Raw genomic sequence first — 19306 nt, 5'->3', positions numbered from 1 at the left:
TCCAATCTGGGACAGCTGCCTTATCCCCCTTGCAGATTCACAACTCTCTTCCTTTGGCAACTGCCTCTCTCTCTCGGTGCAAGGGGTTCATAAGAAGCTCAGCCCATCGGGTCCCAGTGCACAGCCCAGGCCCAGCCACTCATTGCTGGCCCTCTCAGCCATGGCTAGTGGTTCACACTTGCCACTAGCCATGGCTAGTGGTTCACAAGTTACCCAAGGGAGGCCAACAGGGTTGTATCTGGGTAGTTCTGAGTTAGTCTGGGGTTTTTGGTTTTTTGCTTAAGTTATCAGGAAAGTGGCTTTTTTTCTTTCTTTGGGGTTGCTAAACAGGTAGAATGAAAGGCTGGAGAGTCTTTTTTTTTTTTTTTTTTTTTTTTTTTTTTTTAAGATTTTATTTATTTATTTGACAGACAGATCACAAGTAGGCAGAGAGGCAGGCAGAGAGAGAAGGGAGGAAGCAGGCTCCCTGCCGAGCAGAGAGCCCGATGCGGGGCTCGATCCCAGGACGCTGGGATCATGACCTGAGCCGAAGGCAGCGGCTTTAACCACTGAGCCACCCAGGCGCCCCAAAGGCTGGAGAGTCTTATAGCCTATGTGGCCAATCCTTCCGAGACCCTGCCTGAGGATGAGGTCCTGACAAAGGAAACAGGGCCCACAAATGGAGAAGGGCAGATAATGAGGTCTGTGGACACCTGGAGCCAGCTGTTCCTGAAGACCGGGTCTGCCCTTAGACTTTGCAGTTACATGAGCCAATAAACTCCCTTCTGGACTTCTGTCATTTGCCACCAAAGAGTAAGTAAGTTCGTCACCTTTGGGGGTATTCCAGCAGAGAACACGTAGCCATGGAGGCACCTCACCACACAACACACGTGTAACAAAGGCCACCTTCAAAAGGGTCACCAAGACCTACCAAGTGACCTTCACTGAGGCCTCTCAGAGGACCTAACTGATAATCCAGGATACAAAGACCCAAGTAGAAAACACAGTTACTAAGGGGCCACAGGCAACAGAAACCAGGGGATTCTTCTGCCAAAAGAGTTTTCCTCCGAAAAAGTAGAGATGTATATTTATTAAATTACCAGAAACGAGGAATAATGGGAACATCTAGTGTGGGTGACAAAACAGGTGGTAAAATGGGTCTGCTCATTACTGATAAAAACAGACTCAATCCTCCAGAGACAAAAATTGGCAATAGGTTTTTAAAGCCTCTTCTCCCTCATCCCTAAGAATTTAAGGCTAGGAAATTATTCAAATAAAGACAACAAAAGAAGGGTACTGGGATCATGTTCACAGGAGTCCATAATGACGGCAAGAAAATGCAAATGACCTAAATGTTCAACAGTAAGACAATGGCTAACTCAGTGAGCTATTAAGCAATGCTTTAAAATGGTAAATAAGAAGACAATACAGTAATGAGAGAAAATAATTAAGCCTTAATAGTCAGTCAACAAGGCAGGGTAATAAAAGTATAGCTAAGCTGGAACTTTGGGAACATTCTGGGCATCTACAAATAAGGAGGACCTGAAAACAGAGCATAAGGAATACAACTGGTTTATGAAAATTAATTTCACTCAGTGACATCTGACAATTATCTATAGGGGTCCCAGCAAGGACAGACTGGGGATGGTACCCAGAAGTGACCCCTTTATCTTGACCTTGTCTTGAATATATCCAGGGACAGGCACCCTCGTCTGTCCAATATGGCGGTTACCGGCCACACGTGGCTGCCACACTGAATAGAGCAGAAACAGTATGTTCCCATCACAGCAGAAAGTTCTAGCAGGCAGCTTTGCATATAAGGCTGCACCTGGCAGAAAATACTTTCTCCCAAAGGTGAGGAGGCATCTAAAACTCACTCCCATGTTCCAGACCCAGCCTCAGAAACACTTTGTTTCTTCTTCTAGGAAGAAACAAAGGTCTCAAGGGCCAAGAGTGGATAGAAGCAGCTCAGGTGGTGATCAGTCGCTAGCGAGGTCTCCTAGCAACCTGGCTGGGCAGCAGGCGTGAGGGAAGGCTCCCAGCCCGCCTGTCAGAGGAGCAGCCTGGGCGTGGGGGTCAGAGCCAAAGAATGAAGCAGACAAGGCAAAAGCTTTCTATTTTCCCCAGCCTCTTGATTCCGGATGGCCGTGTCAAATACAGTTCAGGCCCCTGGAACGGAGGAGGGGCTTGGTCTGTGTCCCACGGTATACAGCTGTGGCATCCCTGCCCGAAAACATTTTCTCTTTGGACAGTGAGGTTTGTGACCCATCACAGGAAAGGCTTCGACTCTATTCCCACGGGAGGAAATCTGGCCCTGAAAGGTCACAGCAGGACCGGCCCCACGCAGGGGAAGAGCCCAACCTAAATGCAAGCAGGGTATGCTGAGGGCAGCAGACGGAGACAGGATAGGCGGCCAAAGTGGCCTTGGGTTCAGACACCGCTAATGCCCCTGGCTGGCAGGCACAAGTCCGTTGAGGAGTGGAGCTGTGCGCCACAGCCTAGCCTCCCAGAGGCTTGGGTCTCATCGGCCTCAGGAAGATGGTGGCCTCCCAAGGCCGCCTATGGTCTCTGAAGGGCAGATAAGCAGCACCTCACCTGTCTCCAGGATGGGTCCATGAGGTATGCAGAAGTACCACAATCTGCTCATGCTAAGAGAAAATGAAGGCCACTGCCCCACGTCACCCACCTGGGAAGCGCTGTCAGGACTTGACTCGGGCCCAGCTTTTCCCTCAGAAGCCCCTGAGGGGAAATACCTCCAGGGGCTCCCACCCAGTTTCCAGGTGTCCCAGGCCTCCTTCCCCAGCTCTTCCCTCACGATTAACCCACGGTGGCTTCTAAACTTTGTTCCGTGTCTCTGGAATTGTCCACATGGCTGTCAGAAAATGACAGCCTGGTTTCGTGCTTTCCCAAAAGGCACTTAGCTGGTAAGTAGTGAAGTTGGAATTTGAACCTATGTCCTGTGCTGTTTCCATTCCATAAATCAGTTCGTGGAAATTTGCCTGTTTCTAGTTTGGACAAAGATGGAGACATGGGTGAGATGCAGTAGGTTAGGTTCCTGTAGAAATAGCTTTCTCAGCTACATTATTGAGGGAAAGAGAGAGTCCAGTATTTGTGGAAGCCAACAACAAGGTAGGCTCAAGTGCCTTTCGGGGAAAAAAGAAGACTTAATGATTGTTTACTGCCTAGGCCTACTTTTCATTACTTGATTCCTCCCCCCTATCTACCTGTTCTCCCATCCACCCATTCATGCTCCTGATCGCTCACTCTCCCCTCTGTCCATCTGTCCATCCTTCCACACACCCATCCTTCCATACCTCACTCGCTTCCGTTCACCCATCCATTCATCCATCCACCCACCCTCCCATTCATTCCCCCCTCCATCTAGCTACCTCCCCACCCTTCCATTCATCCATCCATTGCCCGTCTGCCTGTCTGCCCGTCCATTCTTCCATCTTCCCATTTACCCACCCTCCCACATTCCCATCTACCCACTGGCTATCTTGGGCTAGGTTAGGGTCTGTGGGGTAGACGAAAATGAATCAGACATGGGCTTAGCCATTCAGAGCTCAAAACCAAGTTCCAAGTTAGAGAATCTTTGAACACAGATGACCAGGGCACCAGGAGGTCTGTGGAGAAAGGCCTAGTAAGGTGTGAATTAGTAGTTGGGGAGCTGGGGTTCCGAGAGCGCTTCACAGAACAGGCTGTGGTTGAGTTAGACTTTGTGGGGTAAGCACAGTATGGGGAAATGGGGAAGGCACTCCAGGTGGAGGAAAGAGATGAAGGAAAGGCATGAAAGTAGGAGGCCGAAGGGCACTGGCCATAGCAAGGGGTGTGTACGGGACGGAGTGGGATCCTGGAAAAGTAGGTGGGCCAAGTCACCAGGGCGCTGCGTGCCAGGCCAGGGTGTCCATGCTTTGTGTCAGGCAGCAGGGAGCCGTTGACATTTGCCCAACGAGGATTTCTGGTTGAAGGAAGAGCTGGGGAAGGAGGACTGGCACACCTGGAAACTGGGTGGGAGCCCCTGGAGTATTTCCTCTCAGGGCTTCTGAGGGAAAAGCTGGGCCTGCGTCAAGTCCTGACAGTGCTTCCCAGCTGGGTGACCTGAGACAGTGGCTTTCATTTTCTCTTAGTCCTCGCTTAGGACTGTGTATTTTTGATTTTCAAAAGCCTAAAAGCATGTTTGCCTTGTTCACCAATATATCTACTATTATTATGTTCAGGCAGAGTATACACTAGGTATTTTAAAATAATGGATGGATGGACTGGTGTTCGTATCTGTGTGCAAACAGAAAGAAGTGATGCCCTCCACCTAAGGACAGGAAGGAAAGTGACGAGAAGTCCATTTTCCTGTCAACATATTTATATTCCTGAGTCTCTAGCTGGTCTCTGGTTTTGAATACTGTCTCCTCTCTACCTCGGAGAAGCCAAAGCCTTTGACTGGGCAGGATATACACAGTTAATGAGTCCTGCCAAGTGCAGAGAAAGCACTTCCCTATCAATAATCGCTGGGCCAAGTTTCAGCTTGCAACAAATAAGACGGCCAAGTTTCAGAACAAGAGACACTTAAGGATGGCAAAGATTGCCAGGCACAAAGCAGAGGAGTGGCGTGGCTTCCAAAGCCGGCCATTTAATACCCTCTCTCTCAGGGAAGTGAAGCCTGGCGAGCCATCCCGGCACAGCAGGGAAATGCTGATCCTCCAAATCTTTCTGGGCTAGCAAATAAAAAAACCAAGACCCAACAGGATTGGCCCCAAAGATACCACGCCACAGCCTTGACCGAAAACCCAGGCAACCTGTCCAACTTGGCCAGGGACGTGGGAGCCTTCGGATCTCAGCTCTTCAAAAGTGATGGGGATCCAACCCCACCTACTGCTGATAAAGGAGAGGTGAGAAGGTGATAGAGGGCCACTGCACCCACCTCTCCAGAGCTCCCTCTAGCTGGAGGAAGGCCCAGAGAGGAATGGGGGCTGAGTCACAGCAGGAGGGCAGCATGGGGTCAACAGCCTAGAGGAGGGAGAGAAGGAAGAAGCTTCAGCCAGCGCCTCCTCTGCGACCTGCACCACCCACACACCGTACAAGGCTCACCTCACTCCATCCTGACCACAGCCTTGGGGAACGTGTGCTCTTACCAGCCCCACTTTCCAGGCGGTTCCAAACCTCAGAGGTGAAAACAGCTCTATGTTTTCAATCAACAGTACTTTCCGTGCTGTCTTTTATTATTTTAAAAGCAACACACACTCATGAAGAGAGTCTTCAAGATATAATATTACAAAGACAAAGCACCCATCATCCCTTGGGTGGACCTAGAAGGTCTTCTGCTAAGTGACAGGAAACAGGAAGACAAATACCCTATGATTTCACTTAAATGTGGAATCTAAAAAACAAACAAATGAACAAACAGAGTCTTAAATACCGAGAGCTGGTGGTTGCCGGTGGCAGGAGGAATGTGAAATAAAGGGGATTAAGAAGTACAGACTTCGGGTGCCTGGGGGGCTCAGTCAGTTAAAAGTCTGCCTTCGGCTCGGGTCATGATCCCAGGGTCCTGGGATCCAGCCCCGCATGGGGCTCCCTGCTCCTGGGGATTCTGCTTTTCCCTCTCCCTCTGTCTGCCCCTCCTCCCTGCTTGTGCTCTCCCTCTCTCTCTGTCAAATAAATAAATAAAATCTTTAAAAAGAAAAAAAAAGAGGTACAAACGTCCAGTTATCAAATACATAAGTCATGAAGATAAAAATACACTAGAGGGAACATGGTCAGTAATACTGTAATAACGTTTGGTGACGGATGGTGACCACACCTATCGCCGTGAGTGCGGAGTATCTCATAGGATTACTGAATCGTTATGAGGTACACCTGAGGCATTTTGGAGCACCTCCCATGTGCCACGGGCAGGGCTGTACCCGCCTTCACACTTCCCAGCTGTGTGACCCCAGGGGACTTATGTGACCTCTCTGTCCCTCCCTCTCCACCTTCGTCCAATAAAGATGTTTGTAGTTGCTGCCTCACAGGCTGTGGGGAGCGTTCAGTGAGTTAAGGTGTGAAAGATGCTTAGAACCAAGCGGGCCGTAGTGAGCACCCCAGAAACATGTGCTCAGTGTTCTCTCGCTTGCCACAAGTACCTGCTTCCCGACTTCATAAAAGTGGGATTAAACTGCACACGCCCATCAGGCGTTTCACTGCACAGTAAGTACCCTTCTGCACTGTCGCCAATGACTGTCATACCATTTAACTAGAGGTCACAAACAGCCCTTTGGATCACAGAACACTCTTCCACGGCAACGCCTCCCAGAGCTATAGGCCGTTCCACTGATCCCCATCTTGCAGAAGAGGAAACTGAGGCAACATCACTTGCCCCAAGTCATACAGTAGAGACAATGGGCAAGCCGGGGCTTGTGAGGGGAAGGGCGCCACCAAGTGCGGAGCCTCAGAGGCGGGGCTCCAGCGGGGGGCATGGGGTGCTCCTCGGGTCTTCTGAGGATGGCTGTGCTGGCGGCAGGGGACGGCAAGCAGGCAGAGCAGAGGCTCGGCACACAGCTGGCTCTGGTTCTGGGATGCAGGCACCAGTCTCCCCTCCTTGGTCAACAGGAGCAGCAGGAGATTTCCTGTCACCTCAGAGTGGGGGTGGGGTGGAGGGCACTTGAGGAAGAAGGAGGCTTGAAAACGAGCTGGGCCCAGGACACACAAAAAAGGTAGAAGGACTCTCAAGGCCAACCAGGGAAGCTGGCCAGCTCTGATGGGGTCATTGCCTCAGGGTGACAAAGCCAGCTTTGATGGTGGCAACAGCCTCTGAGGCCAAGAATTGGGCCTGGGCTCCCAGACAAAACAGGCTGGAGCTTTCCAGGAAGGAGGGCAAAGGCAGGCGCGCCCTTCAGGGTACAAATGTTGCTCTCCCACCGACCACAGTGGCCTCAGCCACCCCGGCTGACTGGCCACGGCGGGCATGGAACAGAGACTGTGAACTTGGAGCCTCTTTATCACTGAATCATGTTCATCGTCATAACATGGCGAGAGAGAAATAAGCTCCAGGCTCACCCCCAGGAACCCATCACACCAACTTCTATGCAAGTAGTGGCCTCTGGCATGACAAACATGGGGGGGTCGATCAGGGGCTTCCAGGGACTCTGCGTGCCCACACTCAGGAAGCCAGTCTGGTCCATCACCAGAAAGAATCATCAGCACGATGACAGCCACCTCCCCTTTTCCCTCCATTATGAGCACTATAGGAAGGTCTGGCCATGATTCAATCTTCCCAAGTTCTCTCAGGTAAGCACTGTTTTGATCCTTCATGTTACAGCTCAAGATACTGAGGCTCACAGAGGTGAGGTGACTTTCCCAAGGTCACACAGCAAGTAGGCAGGGAGACCAGGAGAAAGCTCGGCACTGATACCCTTGCCTAAGCTCATAATCACAGTGCTGGGCCTGCCCACAGAGGAAGGAAGGTGGGGCTGGCATTCTACTCATTAGTTGTTCACTCCTTCAGCAGAAATTAACTAAGCATCTACCATGAGCATTTACTATGTTACCCATAAACACAGGACCTTACATCTTTCAGAGAGGAAAGAAAATAAACAAGTAGACACACAAAAGAAACCTAGTCTGTGACCAGAGCTCTGAAGGAAATCAGCAGAGAGCTATCACCTTGGTCAGGGAGGGGTGGTTAGGGCAGCCCTCTCTGAGAGGGGACATGTGAATTGAGATCCAGAGGATGAGCAGGAGCCCTAGCGGTGCAGAGCAGTAGGAAGAGTGGGAGGCAGAGAGAACAGCTAGCGCAAAGGTCCTGAGACAGAAAAGGGATACACTTCCTTCAACTCTTCTCAGTGGCCCCATCCCCCCACCCTCCATACAGAGGTTGTCTAGAGTTAACTCTTCAGTCACCAGCATGTGGTTAAACCTCTTGAGTCTCAGGGCCTGAATTCCGGCTCTGGTATTGTCTGTTAATAAGAAAACAAAACAAGCAAGCTATGGGGAAAGGAAGAAAAAAAAAATGTAGGGAAGGGGAAAGTAGAGAGAAAGGGGAGGATGGAAAAAAGTGAGTAAAGAGGAAGGTGAGTGCAGTGGAGGGAGGGAGAAGGGACGGGGAGAAAGGGGAAGGGAGGAGGAAGCACCCAGGAGCACCCCAAGCCTTAGGATGCTGTGGCACAAGCCGGGCCACACCCCCCAGAGCTCCAGCAGGAGGCCAGGAGCACCCAGCTTCCCCACCAAGACACTCACCCACTTCCCCTGCCACTTCCTCTGTAAGCCGGAGCCCTGCCTACACCCATCACCACTTCCTCTGTGTGAGAGGCTCCTGCCACCATCTCGGGGGCTCAGACCCAGCTGAGGCTGAGGCAGGCCTAGGAAGGAGGGTGTAGAAACACCACGGCCGCAGGGAGACACCACACTGAAGGGACCCTGTGTCCTCTCCTCACCCCCTTCGTCTTTCCCTCCATATGGTACAAGAGAAAAGGCACAGGCTCCTAGCCAGAGACATCTAGGGTCAAGTGCCAGCCTTGCCAAGGAAAAGCTGTGTGAGCCTAAGCAAATCAACCAGTGTGCCTCTCTGGGCCTAGTTTCATCGCGTGTGGAGTGAGGATGCTAGCCTCTGCCTTTCAGGGGGCTAGCAGAAGCATAAATGATGAACACATAAGAGCAACTCCACACTCATCTTGTTCACCTTGGAACCCACAGTGCCTGACACACAGTAGGTGCTCAGTTAATCACTCTAATGGCTAATGCTTATTTGGGCTTTTCCGAGGTCCTGAGCCAAGTGGTTTCCGTGGGTTGTTTCACCCTCCAATCCCCCTATGATGTGGTCCCATTCCCCGTGCCACTTTGCAGCTAAAGACACAGGGGCATGCTTAAGTACTTTTCGCAGGATCCCACAACCCATAAGAGGTAGAGAGACAGACTTTGACTCCAGAAACTCATCCAAGTTCCTGTGCCATCTCTGATCCCTGGCAAATAGGAGTTTTCCTTCCCTTCTCACCCTCTCTGCTTTCTTGCCTCCTCCTCACAACCATCCCTCTAGAGACCATCTCTCTAGAATCTTCCCTGCCTCCCACCCACGTACAAAATCTTGTTCTTGGGTTGGTTGCCTTCCATCAGTTACTTCCTCTCCCTCAGCTTTGATGGGGGCCTGACCACAGCTCTGGCCTTCCCTCCTACCCCCACCTGCTGTAGTAACTGGGGTGTGGCCACGCTGTCCTACCCTTCACTCATCAGTGGCCATCCTGACCTTGGGCAACTAGGAAACCTGGCTCTGGAATTCCCTCACTCCCCCACTCTGGTGAGCCTCCAAAAAGAGTTCCCCACACAAGGCTGACCTGGTCAGGCCCTGGGGACTCAGGGCAAGCAGGACATTAGCTGAGCTCAAAACCATCACAACCAAATTCCTTGGCTTGGCATTCAAGGTCTTCTTGACTTGGCCCCAGAAAGTATTCTTGATCTGACCCTGCCCTGGCCAGCCCCTCCAGCCACGCCCAGCTCCCAAGCCCACTGACCACCGGACTTGAGGAGGCAACTGAGATGTACAGAGGGGGCCAGGAGGAGGGCCCAAGGCGAGGGTGAGCAGCAGAGGCCAGATTCACACTGGGCAGCACAGTGGCCACAGGTCACCTGGGGCACCTGAAACAGGGCTAGTCCAGACTGAAACGTGTCATAAACACAAAACACAAACCCATTTCAAAGACTTAGTATGGAATAAGAATATTAAATCTCTCTTCCGGGGCGCCTGGCCAGCACTATAAGTAGAGCGTGCAACTCCAGATCTCGGGGTTGTGAGTTCAAGCCCCACGTTGGGTGTAGAATTACTTAAACATAAAAATTTTAAAAAAATAAATCTGTTTTTTTATTCTATATTGATTATTATATGCTGCAAATGATACTTTGGATATATTAGGTTAAATAAAATAAACTATTAAACAGGTGGCCAACAGACACATGAAAAGATGCTCATCATCACTCATCATCAGGGAAATGCAAATCAAAACCACAAAGAAATACCACCTCACACCGGTCAGAATGCCCTGCATCAAATACACAAGAATCAACAAGTGTTGGTGAGGACATGGCACGCACTGCTGGTGAGAATGTAAATCAGTGCCGCCCACTGTGGAGTAGAGTATGGAGGTCCCTCAAGCAATTACAAACAGAGATAGCAGGGCGCCTGAGTGGCTCAGTCGGTTAAGCGTCCAACTCTTGATTTTTTTTTTTTTAAGATTTTATTTATTTATTTGACAGACAGAGATCACAAGTAGGCAGAGAGGCAGGCAGAGAGAGAGGAGGAAGCAGGCTCCCTGCGGAGCAGAGAGCCCGACGTGGGGCTCGATCCCAGGACCCTGAGATCATGACCTGAGCCGAAGGCAGAGGCTTTAACCCACTGAGCCACCCAGGCGCCCCCCAACTCTTGATTTTGGCTCAGGTCATGACCTCAGGGTTTGGAGATCGAGCCCCATGATGGGCTCCATGCTCAGCAGGGAGTCCGCTTGAGATTCTCTCCCTGTCCCTCTGCCCTGTCCCCCCACCCCCAACCCTGCACACACTCTCTCTAAATAAATAAATAAATCTTTAAAAAAAAATCGAGAAAAATAGTCATACCACACAATACAATAGTATTTCCACTACTAGGTAAAGAAAGAAAGAAAAAACACTCATTCAAAAAGACCTCTGCACTCCTATGTCTACCACAGCGTTATTCACAACAGCCCAGATACAGAAGCAATTCACAGGTCCGCTAATCGACGAACGGATAAAGACGCGGTGTTATGTATTCCTATTAGCCATAAAAAAGACTGAGATCTTGCCACGTGAGACAACATGGATGAGCCTAACGGGTATCATGCTAAGTGAAGTCAGTCCGAGAAAGACAAATGCCATGTGATTTCATTTATATGTGGAATCCAGAAAACAAAACAACCAACCAACCAAAAACAGACTCCTAAATACAGAGAATACACTGGTGGTAGCCAGAGGGAAGGGGGGCTTTTATGTGAAATATGAGTTCATAATGCTAGCCAGACCTTCAGATTTGGTTCAGCCACCGTGGAAAGCCACACAAATCAGTCCACAGGCCGTCCCAGCCTCCCGGGCCACAGACTGGCAACCTCAGGCCTCACTACATGGCCTCTCTCCTGGGCCAGGCTTCTCTCCAGCTTGCTATCAGAACCCCACCTGCCTGGTGGCAACCTTCCCCTTTCCCCACGAGCCCTGCCTGTGTCCTGCTACAGCTCACTCAACCCGGCAGAACCCTCTCTTCCTCCCCACACCAGAGGAGGACGCTGGCCACATGGACCTCCCGGGAGCCAAATGCTGTGCCCTTCATGTGGGGTGAGTGCTAGTCTCAGCCCCCACCCTACACACGAGGGAACAGGCTCAGAGACCAGCCACTCGCTTAAGCTCGCACAGCTGCAAAGTGGGAAAGCCAGGACTGGGACCCTGGTCCATCTGGCGGCAAGGCCTGAGTCTTTTACCGTACACTCAGGGACTTGGCACACAGACTCGAATTAATCCTCTTTGCCCAACTGAAACAAGCCAGTTCACTTACAGGAGGCAAGAGTGCTGAGCGGGAACAAGTCTGCCCCCCACGGGACATGTGGCGATGCCCGGAGACATTTTCGGCTGGCACAGCTGGGGGGAGAGGGAGGAGGTACCAGCACTGGAGATATTTCTAATGACTAGAAGCTAAGGATACTGCTAACATCGCATCATGTGTGGGTCAGTAGCCCCTCCACAAAGAATTCCCACCCAAATGTCAATAGTACCAAGGTGGGGAAGCCCCCGTGTGAGACAAACTACCTTCACCAGCTAGACCCCAACACCAGACCTTTACTGTTCGGCTGCCTGTACATGCCCACCTTTGTCCCTCCTTTTTCCTGAGGCTCCTCCTTCCAGCTGATCTCTTCACTCCGGCAAATACACAGTGGACACGGCATCCTGTGATGGGAACCGAAACGGCCCTTCAAGCAATGACGACAGCCAGCACAATGACCCCCTGCCTCCCGATCAGCTGGAGCTGACCCCCTGACTCACGCCTGTGCAGATGGACCACAGAGGGGCCATGCAGTGATGGACAGTTAACCTTCCCCTCATTCAAATACAAAAATGTCCGCCCAAGGAGGAGCACAAGCCTCCGGAACATCACATACCATGTATGTATAGGCATTTTTCCTTAAGGTGCGTGCATGACCTTATGCCCGCCTCTACGTACAGTGACAAGGTTCCCTTTCTAAACATTCATCCTAACCCTCGACGAAAGGAACCCATTCACTGTCTCACCCAGGGACTCTCAGCTTTGGAAGGTAATCCCATGATGTCCTTATTTACTCAAGTTTCCCTTGTGTGACAAGTTCACCTGGTGTTGTCTGTATCTGTGACTCACCGAAATGCAAACTCACACTGGTTAGGTCTCACTATAAACATTTTTTCTTTCTTTCTTTCCTTTTTTTTTTTTTTTTTTAAGATTTTAGCTCCATCCTAGGACCCCAGGATCATGCGCCAAGCTGAAGGCAGCCACTAAACCAACTGAGCCTCCCAGGCACCCCTATAAACACTATTTCTTCCTTGTTCCCAGGGAAGCAGCAGTAACCAGCCAGGATCTTCTCTTTTTGATACCACAAGCATCAACAATAACAAAGCATCTTCCTTTCTTGCCCACTTCCTGAGTGGGGATCAGATGCTAAAGGGATGGTACTTCCTCAGCAACTTTAGCCCTCCTCGCCCCCGGATTATCCTGTCCTTTTACAGATAAGAGCCTGAAGCTCAGAGTGCAAGGTCCCCAGCTCTGCTTGAAACCCAGATCCTCCCGGGCCCCAAATTCCTTCCCTTAACCACCCCATCCTACTGCCCTGACCAGCAGCTAAAACCAGGAGTGACCATGCACGGCTGTTTTCCGCAGGGTGTGGGGCGGGCAGCCCCAGGAGTGTCCCCTGGTCTGGGTAACCTTGGGAGGCCAGGGGACCCCGCATGCAAGTGGGGACTGGGGATCTGCTTAGTTGTTGAGCTCCCGTGGCCAGGGCCTGCTCTGGAGCCCGCTAGAATCAGTCCTAGTATTCAAGCAGCTGCTGAAGCGGACCCTCTGAGATCGGCGACACCCCAGGAAGCTTGGGCCACTGGAGTTTAGGACCAAGCCAGGAACCCACTCACAATAGCATGGACTTCTATTTAAAAACACCAGGCTGAGCGGAAATAAGGTTACTGCCTGGGGGCAGATCTCTTTCCGGAGGAGGAGGGGAGTCGCAGAGGCCCAGCCCTGGGCAGCCCCAGAGGAAGCAGAAACCCAGGCCTTAAAACTACGGGCAGGAGAGGAGGTGAAAGCAGGGCCCGGGCCGGGAGGAGCGGAAGGCCGAACAGCTGGCTCCCACCTCACTGAACCTCTGCTTTGTCCGAACCGGCGGTACCTAACTGGCACTTGAAGGGCGAAGGTTAACAATGGGTCTCTGGGCTGGAGGGCACCTGAGGGCCCCAAGGAGGGCAGACCCACCCAGGGCCCCAGAAGACTTGCTGATTGGCCCTCGGCCAGAGCAAGGGGCGAAAGGGAGACCCTACCAACTTCTCTCGATTGCTTTTAAAAGTCCACCCTCGGATAGGCATAGCCCCTTCTGAGCGTCAAGCCTAAAACAGGATTTAAAACACAAGAAGAACTTCACTAGCAGACCTACTCATCAACGCACAGCTGTGCTCTAAGGCTTACTCTGGAGACGCCAATGTCCCAACACCACTGACACATCACGGAACAATTTCATCCAAGCACTGAATTCCCGTCGGCTTGGGTGCAATTTTGTGGACCAGAAACACTAGATGAACACAGAACACTGCACCCAGCTGAACCGAGCGGGGAAGAAATGCCCACGACGCAAAGGCACGCCCCTCCAACATCTGTCAGGGCCACGTCTGGGGTCCCAATTAGCGCCTGACTTCAGATAACCCTCCTCCCACCGTGGCTTCCCCTGCAGCCACGGGTCCCGCCCCCACGGCCACAGCAGCCAGCACATTCTCATCCTACAGTGCTGGATTTTGTGTGATATGCTTGTATTTCTTAGCTATAAACTTGTGTACAACTGCACCCCTGATTTTTTAAGGTTCCTATCTTTTTTTTTTTTTAGTGGGCTCCTGCTGCAGTTTTTCAGTGCTCAGCCCTTAGCACTGTGTCTTACAAGACGGTGATTCTTACAGATTTTGTTCAGCATCAAGGTCTTTCGGGGAAGGCATTATTTACATTACGGCTGAACTGACTGCATTACGTAAAATGCTTAGTACAGTGCCAGGCACATAAATCATAAGCATTTAATCAACTGTGACTTGTTGGGGAAAAAAAGTCAGGGGCACCTGAGTGGCTTAGTCAGTTACGCTTCCAACTCAGTTTCGGCTTGGGTCGTGAACTTAGGTGGTAGGACGGAATCCCGCGTGGAGCTCTGTGCTCAGTGCACAGTCGGCTGGAGATTCTCTATCTCCTTCTCCCCCGTCCCTTCCACCCACCACAGACTCTCTCTCTCTAATAAATTTCTTTTAAGTTAAATAGCCAATAAGATTAAGACCAAGGCAGCACTGAGCCATCCCAGAAGGTATGCAGGAAGCATTTAGAATAATACTGAAAGACATTTTAGGAATGAAAGATGGTATAAAACACTGTAGGTATGTGAGATAACAATCCTGCATTAAAACATTTTTTTCACCATAAAAAACCATTAAGTTTGTAAGGAAATATAACAACATGTCAAGAGCAATTGATGGGACTTAGGGTGATGTTTTTCCCTTTACCTAAAAAAAATTTTCTTTGTTTACTCCCAATTTTGCAAGACCATACACCTCTTAACAGCTTAAAGGTAACATAAGATCGGGGTGCCTGGGTGGCTCAGTGGGTTAGAGCCTCTGCCTTCGGCTTGGGTCATGATCCCGGGGTCCTGGGATTGAGCCCCGCATCGGGCTCTCTGCTCGGTGGGAATCTGCTACCCCCCCCACCCCCTGCCTGCCTCCCTGCCTGCTTGTGATCTCTGTCTGTCAAACGAATAAACAAAATCTTTGGAAAAAAAAAAAAAAAGGTAACATAAGATCAAAACCAAAGTAATTTTCAAGAAGCGGAAAAATGGGGCACCTGGCTGGCTCAGTCCGTGAGGCAGGTGACTCCTGGTCTCAGGATTGTGAGTTCAAGCCCCAGGTTGGGTGTAGAGATTACTTAAAAATAAAATCTTTAAAAAGGAGAGAAAAAAAGGCAGAAAAATCATCTCAGCCTGCTAACCCAACTCTTGATGTCTGCTCACTGTATGCTCAACACGTGAGTGCCTGCCCTGCTGCTCTAACAGAAAGCCCGTTCTGCTCAGAGGCAGCTTTGTTCCACTCAACATGACATCAAACCCTTCCTCCCCTTTCTACCTTGTCTTCAGAATAAAGAGGATTTTTAAGAAGCATTCTGAAATGATATAGGACAAGAATTTTGAAACCACATATATATATATATATATATATATATCTCATAACATTTGCTTTGTATCAAGTCATGAGCTAGAAATGATTTTCTTCTGAAATCAATTTGCACAGCATAAGGATTAGGTGAGAATGACCCTGACGCCGCCCAGAATGAACCCTATCCTCCTCTGTCTCCTGAGGCCAACAGTTCACTGGTTCATCATGGAGAAGAGGAGAAAGGGGACTCTGAACTTGAGGCTGCTAATGTTTCGACTTTGAGCTTCTGCAAGAACGTCATCAGGAAATCTGCAGTCAGAGTCCTGTCCTAACAAGCACGTGACAAATTGAAATTTCTAAGGCTGCGTACACCAGGGAAGTCCTTGGGAAGGACTTCCCCATGCTGGCTGCCAGGAGAACAGAGTGAAGAGATGGTGCTGGCCATCACCCCTCCAGTTCACAGCCAGCCAGCTGCCCAGGCACTGTGTCAACATTTTATGGTCCCAGCCATAAAACCTAGATAGAACTTCTGGCCTTTGCTGCCTCGGTGGCCATGCCAGGGAACAATGAAGTGGAAAGGAGTTATGGTCACCGACAAGAGTCTTTAGTAAAGCACTACCTTATTCGGGCGCCTGGGTGGCTCAGTGGGTTAAAGCCTCTGCCTTCGGCTCAGGTCATGATCCCAGAGTCCTGGGATCGAGCCCCGCATCGGGCTCTCTGCTCCGTGGAGAGCCTGCTTTCTCCTCTCTCTCTGCCTCTCTGCATAGTTGTGATCTCTGTCAAATAAATAAATTAAAAAAAAAAAAAAGCACTACCTTATTCAACTTGAACTTCAAGAGGCTGAGCAAGCAGCTCTTCAGAGGAGGACGCATGGGTGACAAGGATCTTCAATCCACGGTGGGTCTTCCATAGTGGGTAACTAAGGAAACTGTTAAACCGAAGCTCAGAGCCTTAGGTTCTAGCCCCTTCTTCTCTGGGGGCCCCAGTGTCCTCACATATAACATGAGGTTGGGCTGGATGAGCGGGTCACACCCCAAGGCCAGGCAGGTGATGTGATATATTGTCCTGGTGTATCAGCCATCATACACAACTCTCTTGCTCTAGCTCTCCCTTGTCTTAATTATGAGAAAATCACAGGTTCCGAGGTGGTGGAGAGGGAGCTGTGGTGCAGCCAACTCACAACACTGGGAACCAGATTCTCTTATAAAGGGTCCACTTGGCCTGGACAACCAGGGGACAAAATAACTTGTGAATCAGATGCACTCCTTTGTATGAAACCTCCAGAATAGCAGAGGAGTTTTACAGGGCTAAGGCAGGCGGAAATGACAAGCGAAACTGACAAGGGGAAATCTTACCAGCATAAAAGTAAAGTTCTGCATTTAGGCTTGAAAGAAAACAAGGGGCGCCTGAGTGGCTCGGTGTTTTCAGTGACCAACTCTTGGTTTCAGCTCAGGTCATAATCTCAGGTCCCGAGATTCAGCCCCGTTTGGGCTCTGTGCTCAGCACAGAGTCTCTTTGAGATTCTCTCCCTTCCCCTCTGCTAGCTCCCCTTACAGTGACCATCCCCCACCCTTTACCTCACAACAATGCTCCCATGCTCACTCTCTCACTCTCTAAAAAAAAAAAAAAAAAAAAAAAAAAAAACAAATGAAATGAAGGAAGGAAGGGAGGGAGGGAGGGAATGAACCATATGGAGCCAGGATACGCTGAAAGAGAAGGACAAGACTGCCAGTGAAACCCAGCCCCTATCGGAGAAAAAGTATCAGTGCGAAACAACAATATGCCCTAAGAACACCAACTGAACCTTCTGGAGAAAGGAAGATGTAGTAAGCTGACCAAGGATCCAGCTGCCCTTATGATGGTCAGGGCACATATGGAAGGGCAGGGTGTGTCTGGAGAAGGCAAGATGCCACGCTGGGAAGGGTAGAGAAATTATTCCTCGGATACCTGCAAAGCCCTCAAGAAGAGAAGGGCGGCCAATTACGGCAGCCCAAAAGGCACAGGGGTGAGCGATTACAGAGCCCTGCTTCTCCAACCTCAGGACCTATGCTCCAGCGGGGGTTCCACCCTGTAATAGGAAATGCGGGCTCAGAGGGGAGATGGTAAGGCAACAAACAGGCACCCCAGGGGTCTGGTTGGCCTCAAAACTGCCTACAGGAACAGTACTTCTCTAAAGTTACTGTGCTTAGCAATCACCTGAACATCTTGTTAAGATGTAGACTCTAACTTAGCAGGGCTGGTGTGGGACCAGCCATTCCGCATTCCTAATGAGCTCCCAGGTGATGCTAATGCCACTCCTCCAGGGACTACAATTCCCTAACTAGGCTCCAGACCACTTTCAAGGTGGAGAGCAAGTCCTGACCACGTGGGCCTAGAGACTCTCCCCCCCTCCCCTCCCGCCCCGCCGTGGTCCAGCCTCCTAAAACGGCAATCCTGGGGTCACAGTGGTGGACAAGCTACCAGAGCCCCAAGGAGAGTGGGCCGGTGTCTCAGGAGCGAAGATCCCCCCTGGAGTTACACAGCAGCTCAACATGGGGGATTCTCTCAGTAAAGGTTCCCCGGGGGGAAAGGAGATCAGGGAAAGGGTGGAGTCAAGCCCTCTGTGTTTGCGTCCCGAACACCACTCAGCAACTCAGCATTGGTTCACAGGAGCAGCAACCAGACAATGACCCGCTGCAAACGCGTCTAGAATTAATCAGCTCTGCCCCACCCATGCCTCCACAAAAGCTTTCTGCCCCCTTATTCCTCCAGGGAAAGGTGACTGAACACTGGAAAGCTCCCCAGCTGTGACTCACACACACACATTCAAATCCGATCCCCGCAGCGCAATATTCACAGGGCCCTGACCTCCCCCTTCCTCTCGCCCAGCCCGAGCCCACCTTTCCAAGCCTAACCCCTCACTCTCGAGCCACCCGTTTTCCTGGCTCTGGCTCTTTTTCAGGTGTGTCCCCAACTCCACCGATGCCAACCCTTCCAGACTCGGCGAGTTTCTGTCTCCACTCCTTTGCATTCTCACAGCATCTGTGTGGCCTGTCTTAAAAGTATGCCTAGAATCAGTTTTACGGCGGTTGCGTCTTCTCGGACGCCAAGGTCCTATAAGCGCCCCCTTTGTCTCCCCCTGCGGCGCCGAGTGCGGTGCCGGAGGCACAGGAAGTACTCAGAAACGGAGCTAGGGGCAGCGGCCGTGCCCAGAGGGGGTGCCCACCACGCAGGGACCAGCCGGGCTGAGTGGGGGTCCCCAGGGCGGAGCGCGAGACCCCGAATTCAAGACCGGCAGCCCCTCTGCGTCCTCCCGAGCCGGGGCAAGGGCTGAACCGGGCCGGCGTCCCTTCCTTCCGGAGCCGCTCCACGCGCCCAGGGTCACCCACCCCTAGCGCCCTTACCTTGTAAACCTTTCCGAAGGCGCCGTCGCCCAGCTCGCCCACGATCTCCCACACCTCGTTGGGGTCCACATCCCGGCGGACGTGCTCATATTCGCGGGACTTTCTCTTCTCGAACGTAGACAGGCGCAGGATGCGGCGGAAATTGGCGAAAGCCATGGCTGGGGGCGCGCGAGCCGGGGGGCGAGGTGGCGCCGGCTCCCGCTCGGGCTCGGGCTCGGGCTGTGGCTCCGGCGGCCGCGAGGAGGAGGGGCTGGAGGACGCCGCCGCGCTCTGGGGTTCTCCCCAGACCCGCCCTTCCCCGCAGCCAGACCCCGGTCAAGTGCGCCCCGGGCTGCGCGCGGCGGGAGCACCCGGAACCGCGCAGGCGGCCACGGTCCCCGCCCCCGTTCGGTCGCGTCCCCGGGGCCGCCTCCCCACTGCCCGCCCCGCTAGCGCCGCACTCCCGCCCAGCCAGCTAGCCCCGGGACGCGTTCCCGGGACCTGGCCCCGAGCCCACCCACGGCCCGGCTCCACCTGCCGCTCCCCGGCAGCGCCCGGAGACCCCTTAATTGGCTGCGGGCGCTCCGCGGCTC

The 19306-nt window shown here is 51.8% G+C and overlaps 1 protein-coding gene across 1 annotated transcript in view; it reads right to left on the bottom strand.

The window, feature by feature from the left end:
- Positions 1 to 18890, bottom strand: part of STK10 (serine/threonine kinase 10) — a gene marked incomplete at its 5' end in the record, with an annotated part of 116684 nt that extends 97794 nt beyond the window's left edge. Inside the window, one exon of the mRNA XM_080804392.1 lies at positions 18735 to 18890. Coding sequence (XP_080660518.1) covers positions 18735 to 18890 — 156 coding nt within the window. The remainder of the gene's footprint in view (positions 1 to 18734) is intronic.
- Positions 18891 to 19306: the final 416 nt, after the last annotated feature.

Source organism: Martes martes (genome assembly GCF_963455335.1).
Source record: "Martes martes genome assembly, chromosome: 5".
Lineage (NCBI taxonomy): Eukaryota > Metazoa > Chordata > Mammalia > Carnivora > Mustelidae > Martes > Martes martes.
The sequence above is the reverse complement of the archived record's forward strand: the minus strand, read 5'-3'. Positions and strand labels throughout refer to the sequence as shown.